The sequence below is a fragment of the Octopus bimaculoides genome, chromosome 8, assembly GCF_001194135.2.
Source record: "Octopus bimaculoides isolate UCB-OBI-ISO-001 chromosome 8, ASM119413v2, whole genome shotgun sequence".
NCBI lineage: Eukaryota > Metazoa > Mollusca > Cephalopoda > Octopoda > Octopodidae > Octopus > Octopus bimaculoides.
The window spans coordinates 343,936-353,533 of NC_068988.1; the positions used below are offsets into that span (position 1 = coordinate 343,936).

The 9,598-nt window shown below is 35.7% G+C and overlaps 1 protein-coding gene across 3 annotated transcripts in view; it reads right to left on the minus strand.

Moving 5' to 3' along the window:
* Positions 1-174: 174 nt before the first annotated feature.
* Positions 175-9,598, minus strand: part of LOC106871778 (collagen alpha-3(IX) chain) — a 239,898-nt gene continuing 230,474 nt past the window's right edge. For all 3 annotated transcript variants that reach the window (XM_052969917.1, XM_052969918.1, XM_052969916.1), the window contains 7 exons: positions 8,883-8,915; positions 7,656-7,802; positions 4,782-4,836; positions 3,647-3,748; positions 2,861-2,950; positions 2,528-2,605; positions 175-965 (listed from right to left, as the gene is read on the minus strand). In XM_052969917.1, the coding sequence (XP_052825877.1) occupies positions 769-965; positions 2,528-2,605; positions 2,861-2,950; positions 3,647-3,748; positions 4,782-4,836; positions 7,656-7,802; positions 8,883-8,915 (702 nt within the window). In that variant the 3' untranslated portion in view covers positions 175-768. The remainder of the gene's footprint in view (positions 966-2,527; positions 2,606-2,860; positions 2,951-3,646; positions 3,749-4,781; positions 4,837-7,655; positions 7,803-8,882; positions 8,916-9,598) is intronic.

The following is a 9,598-nucleotide window of genomic DNA, read 5'->3' on the forward strand; positions in this document are numbered from 1 at the left end:
ATATATATACATATATATATATATACGTATATAAACATATATATATATATACATATACATATATATAAATATATATATATATACATGTGCATACATATATAAACATATATATACATATATATGCATATACATACATATATATACATATACATATATATATATACATATACATACATATACATATATATACATATACATATACATACACACACACACACACACACACACATATATATATATATATTAAACTATTTGATTTATGACTTATTTTCCTGTGTGTGAACAGATGACTGCTGTACACTGTCATGATGATTAGAACAATATACAAATTAACTATTTTAATTATAACAGGAATCATAACAGCCACCGAACACACATGATATAAATTAATAAACACAGCATTTTTCCTATTGATTAATGTCATTCGCTTTTAGCTCCCTTAATCCTTAAACTCCAAATAAATGAACCTTTATATGGAAGGAATTATTTATCCATTAATCCCTGATGATATGATATGGAGGATTATGTTAATCTACCATAATTCAATGGCATTACTTCCCATATATATACTTATCCATTCTCGAGAATTTTGGTGAAAATAAGAAGTTTTAGATATGTAGAAAATTAGGAGAAATAGGGAAATGTGAAAGAAAGAATATGACGACGGCGGTTAAAGAGGAGAGAAGTAGAGGGTGCTGGAGGTGGTGGTCATATGTGGCTACAGGTGCAATAGTGTTCTGAGAGCAAAGTGAAAAGTTTATGTCATTTTCAAGGTCCCTTGATAGCATTCCTTCTATTTAATGGGAAATATTCAGGGCCTGATGCAGCAAAGTTACAATATTCACAATATCCAGGAGGGCCAGGCAAACCTGGGGCTCCTCTGTGACCTTGAGATCCTGGAGGTCCATGTAAACCCCTTTCTCCAGGGCGACCAACACCGGAGGGACCAACTGGTCCAGGAGGACCTAGGAACACAAAACAAAAAATTCTTTTAATTTTAATACAATATATTCCTTTAATAATTCTATTTTTTGACACAAGGCCAGCAACTTTAGGGGGATGGGGTTCGTTGATTACATCTTCACCAGTATTTGACTGGCAATTTTTATCGATCTTGAAAGGATGAACAGCAAAGTCGACTTTGGCAGGATTTGAACTCAGATTGTAAAGGGCTGATTCTGCCAGCTCAGCATCTACTACTACTACTACTACTACTACTACTACTACTACTACTACTACTACTACTACTGACAAAGGAAGTGAAATAGAACCATTATGTGTGTATTATTGGCATACTGACCCTCCTAAGATACAACAACATCTGTTTCAACATACAAGTTCACATCAAGAATCTTGCAAATAAAAATGAAATACTTGGCTATTTATAATACATAAAGGTTTTGCTTCATCATCCAGTTTCTCCTTTGAATTCCAGCAAAATCCTTGTTTAAATATTTCAACAAACTTATTTTTCATCTTTTACTTGGAAGAGTTTTTAGTAGAACGAATCCACCTCAATACTTTTCTTTTTAAGCCTGATTCTTTATTCTATCGGTCTCTATTGACAAACTGGTAAGTTATGAAGATGTAGACAAACCAGCACCGGTAGTGGGGCTCACACACAGACACACACACACACACATATACAATGGGCTTCTTTCAGTTTACATCTACCAAATGCACTGACAAGCCTTTGGCTGGCCCGAGGCTATAGTAGAAGACACTTGTCCAAGGTGCCATGCGATAGGCTTGAACCTGGAACCATGCTGTTGGGAAGCAAGCTTCTTACCACACAGCCATACCTGTGCCTTATATTAATGTTTGATGGAATTGGTAAGTCCCTTAACCAAAACCTCCTCATGTACAGTAGAAATGGTGGTTTATAAACTATTTACAAGAACCTGAACTATTCAATTATTATTCTGTTATTCTTTTATTTCTTTCAGTCATTTGACTGCGGCCATGCTGGAGCAGCGCCTTTAGTCGAGCAAATCGACCCCAGGACTTATTCTTTGTAAGCCTAGAACTTATTCTATTGGTGTCATTTTGCTGAACCGCTAAGTTACAGGGACGTAAACACACCAGCATCGGTTGTCAAGCGATGTTGGTGGGGACAAACACAGATATACAAGCATATACAACGGGCTTCTTTCAGTTTCCGTCTACCAAATCCACTCACAAGGCTTTGGTCGGTCCGAGGCTGTAGTAAAAGACACTTGCCCAAGGTGTCACGCAATGGGACTGAACCCAGAACCATGTGGTTGGTAAGCAAATTACTTAACACACAGCCACCCCTGCGCCTATTAATGAATTCTACTAATTAAAATTTCTAATTTTGGATATTCAAGAAAGCCTGTTGTTGCAACAGAGATAAAGGAATTTCACGAAGCAGAAAGAAAAACAAAAATTAACAAAATTTAAATAAAAAAACTCAAAATATACATATACTGACTCAATAATCGTATTTTGAATATATTTCAAAAAAATTGTGACTAAAACTGGCAAAAAAAAGAATTCCACACTCTACCTGTTCTTCCTCTTAAACCAGGTTTGCCAATTCTTCCAGTGCCAGTAAGACCTCTGTCACCCTTTTCTCCCCTGGGACCTGAAAGAGATATGTGTGTATAAATGATACAAATAAAGAAATAACTCAAACAGGAAGTGACAAGATTAGATGTGCGTGTAAGAGAGAGGGGTGAGAAGGAGGGGAAAGGAGAGAAGGGTATAGAGGGAGAGTGTAAGAGAGACATACAGAAAGATGGGGAGAGAAAGAGAGAGAGAGAGAGAGAGTTGATGTATTTGGCATTATTTTTTTTTAAATCCTTCTTAATGAAATAAAATTTAGATTTTCCTTTCTTACCAACACGTCCTATTGGACCCATGGGCCCTTGAAGACCTGGGATTCCTACAAATCCTCGTTCACCTGGGGGTCCAGGAGCACCACGCTCACCTAAAAACATTTCAATGGAAAAATTAAACTTATTTAATTTAATAATAGATTTTACTCATTGCAAATTGGGAAAAGAATGCATTTTTTAATGATAAAAAGAAATTAATATTCACCTTAAAAAAAACAATCAAGGCAAACATGCAAGACTCATTTTCTTGGTTTATAATAGTAATTAGGTAATTAGATTATTTATTATATTTTTATTCTTTTATTTGTTTCAGTCATTTGACTGTGGCCATGCCTTTAGTCGAAGAAATCAGCCCCAAGATTTATTCTTTGTAAGCCTAGTACTTAAAACATCCTGAAGAGTACAATACAAATTAGCATAATTTATGCTTTATCATCATCCTCATCATTTAATGTCCGTTTTCCATGCTGGCATTCTAGAATTAAAAAAAAAATTGTTGTATCTCAAGAGACTCATTGTACCAATATTAGACAAATGGTGTATGTTTATCATTGGCATAACGAACCTCCCAAAAATGCAACCAAATGTGTTTCAGCACCTGAATTCACTTTATTAGAATCTTGCAGGAAAATAGGAAAACAAAGTTTTTAAAATCATATTTATAAAGGCACCATTAAAATAAACAATAGCTGACCCACGTTCAATAAGCAAACTTTGATGGGAATAGATCTGAGGGAAAAGAGTTTTCTACACACGAAATCAAAAATCATAAATATGCAACATCTTACCTGGGGTACCCATCAATCCAGGAGGACCTGGTCGACCTCTTTTCCCTACACCCATTGGTCCTGGGGGTCCTTTCAGATCAGCTGTTAAGTCTTCAAGACGTTCTGTAATTTAATGAATAATTGTTTATTTCCATAGAAAATATATAATTAACATAATCAATATAATTAATATAATTAACATAATTAATATCATTAGCATGTCTTACATTCCTTAGATTTATACATACTTTGTCATTTACTTTTTCCAGTCATTGAACTGTGGCCATGCTGGGGCACTGCTTTGAAGGGCTTTAGTTGACCAAATTGACCCTAGTATATCATATTTCTATATATTTACACACACAAACACACACACACACACACACACACACACACACACACACACATATATATATATATATATATATATACATATATACATATATTATTTTTATAATTAAGGTTTTGTTGGAACTCCTTCACTTGGCTTGATACCTGCAGCCTACAGTACCATGCTATTTGTTCTTTTCAACTATCCAATTTTTTCCTGATGATGCTGACCATGGATTCCTTGCACTCCCCAGACCAAGCAAGCATTTGTGTCCTTAAACAAAATACTTCATTTCACAATACTCTATATATGAGTAACCTTGTGATCGACTGGTACCCCATCCAGTGGAATGTTGTGATGTCAGTCACTTGTATGTCATGGAAACCGGGTAACTAGTCCTGCAAGTCCTAGAATTTGAGACAAAAATGTCCAGACCAACTGTGTTATCAACTTTTGACTGCTTCCTTGAAGTGATGTGTCTTGTTTTGGCTCATTATTAATCCAATTATTCATATTGCAATCAGTTATTTTAATAGTAGTGAGGGCATTAGGGCACAAAATTTGAGGCAAAAAAAAAAAAAAAAATGAAAGACTAAATTAGAAACATTTTTAGAAAGCAAAAATTTAGAAAATGTAGTTTTTGAAATAAATAATTAATTTGACCTTAGGAAAATTTCCTGCTTCCTCAAAATAAAAAAAAACAAAAACAAATAAGTAAATTGATATGAATAAATATATAAATAGATGTCTTAAAGAAGATAACCAGAGATGAAATTATGGTAAGTTTCCTTATGACATTAAAATAATTGTCTTTTAATTGCTTACCTCTTAGAATTCGGTAAACAAGTTGACGTATCTCATTTTCTGCAATGCTTCGACCCTGAAAGAGAAGGAAATGTCAATTTTGTTAAAGAAGCTGTTGGTTCCAATAGCTTTTTTGGGGAGTTTTTCTTTCTTTTAGTTTTACCAAAGTCTGTTTATATCTCATTCCTTCACATTTAAACATGGAAAAAAAAAAAAAAAACAGTTTCTCTTTTGTTTGTATATTAATTTCTTTTTTAAAAATGTTTTTATGACTTTAAATGTTTATTCTGTTTGTTTATTTCTAAATTTGTTTATGTAAATATATTCAAATATATTCAAATATAAAATCACAAATGAGAACAGTGATGGTGGATCTCTGTCATTCTGCAACGAAGATTCAGTTGTCTGATCAACTGAACCATTTGCTCTTGAATTAACAAATAAGTGGCTAAGTATACCACAGACATATGTACATCATCATCATAATCATTATCATCATTTAATATCCATTTTCCATGCTGGCATGGATTGGATGGTTTGACAAGAGCTGGCAAGCCCGGGAGCCACACCAGGCTCCAATTGTCTGATTTGGCATGGTTTCTATGGTTGAATGCCCTTCCTAATGCAAACCACTTAACAGAGTGGACTGGGCACCGGCACAAGAGCTTTTTTTATGTGGGGCCAGTACAAGTGCTTTTTACGTGTACTCTTAAAGTAATCCTCAGGCTGAATCAGCATGGCATAATATGCCTGACAAGGGGGTACTTTCTGAATCACAGGGACAGTCCATTTAATGGGCTTCTGTACAGTTTCTACCAAGCCAGTTTCTCATACAAAATATGGATTTGCCCAAGGCTATTGAAAAGGACATTTGCCCAAGATGTATGCAGTGGAATTGAACTGAGACCTCATGGTTTTAGAACTAACTTCTTAACTATTTGGCCATACTGCAGCTACAGTGACAGAAATAATCGGTGTCTAAGTAGATATAATGCAAATTTGAAAGCTTACATTGCTGTGCTTCTAAGGCAAATGGTTGCACGGAAGTATGTTGACAATTATTGCTTATGTGAATGTTAGATTGAAGAGGATTAAATCAATTCAAAGTGGATGTTTATGGAGAAAAAACTTTTATTACAAAAAAGCAGAAGAGTTTGAGCTTGTCAGTTGCTTTATAGCTTTAATGAGTCCAAAGAGTTTAATAAATAAAGCAGAACTCGTTGAGAAGCAAATTGTTTAATTAATGAATTAGTTTTGGAGAATGTTTTTTAAGAATCAGAGTAAAACCACATTGTAAAAAAATTCTAAAAAATGATAAGAAGGTGAAAAAAGAAAAAAACTTACAGAAATGTTTCAGGATGTCTCAAGTGGTACATTGTAAAGAATTTGGGAATTACATTTTAGAATTAATCTTTTTATCCCTTTTGATACCAATCTGCTCAAAACTGAATCTAGTTCTATAATATAAGTTCCCCATTTTAATATGAATTTAATTAAAGCCTTCCATTAAAATTCCACGTTAATTTATGCTTCAAACACCAGTTTAACAACAGCAAAATTATTACCCTGGATTCTTTACTATTTGCAACAATTAACATGGAGCTACCATGCTGCAGTTTATGGTGTAGTGTCAGCCATAAGCATGCCACTCGCTCTGTCATCATATTCTTTTATGTCTTTCATAATCTTTTGATTAATTGCTCGGAAATCTTGTCAATTCTCACCAGTCACATTTCCTCTTCTAACCTGTTTTCTCATTCTGGCTGCTTCAAAATATTCCTGCCTATCACCATCGTCCATACATTTCTCTCTCCCTTTTAGCTTTGCCGTTCATCGTACGACCGACCCCTTCCAGTTCTATTCCTTGCATTAATTCCATTCCTTTCCTTCTGAGTTAATGCCTTTTTTTTTCATCATTCCTAATTCTCCTCTCTTTATTCCTAATTCTTATTTCTTATCTTCATTCTTTCTCTTAACCGTTCCCTGCCGCCTTCGCTTCAGCTCTCACAGTCCTGCCCCACGATCTCTGTTCACAGTAACACACCAAACTGCGTTTTGGTAATAAAATATTTAAGAAGTATTTGACATTATAAAATTGGCACACAAACACATTCTCACACATATAAACGCTAATGGCGTGGAGACATATACTTTTCTACTCTAGGTACAAGGCCCGAAATTTTGGGGGAGGTGTGGGGGGTCGAACGATTAGATCGATCCCAGTACGCAACTGGTACTTAATTTATCGACCCCGAAAGGATGAAAGGCAAAGTCGACCTTGGCGTGAAGACATACTCACACCCTTCACTCTCACCCGTATACACATGCGCGAGCACACGCACTCATACACACACAGACACACACATACACAAACACACAAACACACCTATTTATCATATGTGTGTTTGAATGTTTGCGTGTACCAACAGCATTCATATGTGTATATGTATGTATGTATGTATGTATGTATGTACGTGACTAGCATTAATTTAAATCCATCTCCCCACCTCTCTCTCTATCGCACACACACACACACATACTTTTACTATTTCTTCTCCACAACGTGACAGAGATTTTACACCACAGGAATCTATCATTAGCACTTTAATAGATTGAAACAAAGGCAGTGTATTTCAACAGAAATGTGGTGAAAAAGAGGGTTAACTGAGATTTAGAAGAATCGTTAACATCTGTTACTAGGTGTTTATCGCTTATTTTTTAATGGAGTCTATAATCTATGAAAAAAGATATAAATCATTATGACTATAAAAGAAACCATTCCAGATGTTAATGATTGAAAAAGGATTTGAGAAATGATTGATGAAAAAGCAAGTTGAAATTTAATTGTTAATATTGCATTAAATAGTTAAATAAATACAATATTTTCTGACAAACCGGTAGTCCTGGCATGCCAGGCATTCCTGTTTGTCCCCGAAGTCCTCTTGGTCCAGTAACACCTGCAGGTCCTGGCATTCCTGGTATACCAGGGGGTCCTTGGTGTCCTGGAGGCCCAGGCTCACCAGTAGCTCCTCTCTCACCAGGCTTTGAACAGGAAAAATAGAAGAACACTTTTTAATTAGACAACTGAAAACACAGTTTTAAAAAATTCTTGATTAAAAACAAAAACAAAACATGTGTTTACGATGGATTCTTCTGCATTCTTGAAGTCTCAAGAGCAACACAAACAACAAGAAAGAAAAAAAAAGCACACACATACAAGCATTATAATGGATTTATATTATCAATATTATCATTTTCACTCATTTAAAATTTATACTCTTTCATCGCTTTTCATTCGTTCGTTTTACATCAGTTTTTCCATGACAGCATGGGTTAGATCAGTACTTCCCAAAATGGGCAATACCACCCTCTATGGGCGTAGGAAACAAAGTGGGCTATGGGGGTATATACGAAGCACAAAGAATACGTACCTGAGTTTGGTCAAAGTTAAAATCACGGGCTGATGTGTTTTGGTCTGATATTACGTGTGTGAACATTTAAAAAGGAGTTTGTCATTGGATCATTGCAAGGAGGGGTTTGTAAAAGGAAAAGTTTGAAAAGCATTGGGTTAGATGAATATATTACTGAAAGTATTGGTTTCCAGTTGGATGCAATTTCTGTCACTAATCCTTACCTGTTTTACCAGTAAGGGACCTCTTATTTCATGTGACTTCATTTTCAAAGGTATGAAGTCTGTGGATGATTTCTTCACAGAAAAAGTGACAACGGCACTGCTTATAGCTTATGACTTTTGTGGGATGCGAAAGCAAATGCACACGCACACACACACACACACACACACACGCACATACACACACACACACACACACACACACACACACACACACACACACACACACACACACACACACACACACACACACACACACACACACGGACTCGGACACACATGTACACACTCAAACGTGTATAAATATGAAAAGCTTCCGATAGTTTTCATCTACCAAAACCGCTACTAAGTCTTTGGTCAGCATAGAGCCATAGCAGAAGATTCTTGACCAAGATGCCCTGCAGTGAACTGAATCCAAAACCACGTGATTGGAAAACAAATTTCTTAACCATACAGCCATAAGAAACCATGATTAAAAGCAAATAACTTACCATTCCAGTGGGGCCATTTTGTCCAGGCTGACCCTAAAACGATAAAACAAAAGCAAGAAAGGTTAATTTATTCGATATTATCAATCAGGTAATCGATTTCGTATTGATTTCATCTCGATATTCATTCACGTATAATATTACTTCTATCTTTTTAGTTAGGGGCCTTCAAGACTGGGTGGGGTGGGAGAGAAGAAGGTGCCTTCAAACTGGAAAGTGGACTCGTTTGTGTATCAGAAAAATATCTTGTGGTATTTGTTTCGGCTTTTAACGTTTTCAGTTCAAATCGTGCCAAGGTTAAATTTGCCCTTCACCCTACCGAGATCGATAAAGTACCAGTAAGTACTGGTGTCGATGTAATCGGTTGGTCAACCCTTAAAATCCTGGTCTTGTTTCCAAATCAGTAAAACATCTTAAGGACTCCGAAAAAGCATGCAAGGGGCCAGGGAGTGATTTTACTCGGGAAAATGGATTTGATCTAGCATCGAAATAAGCCATGGTGAGATTTGAACTCACAACAGAAAGAGCTGGAACAAATACCACAAGGTATCTGGTACCATGTCCGTACAGTCCCACTAATCCATCATCTTGACTGCTACTTTTTTATTGACCCCGAAAGGCTGAAAGACAAAGTCAACTTGAGTAGGATCTGAACCCAAAGTGCAGAAAGTCAAAACAAATACTAACACAAAGCGTTGATATATATATATATATATATA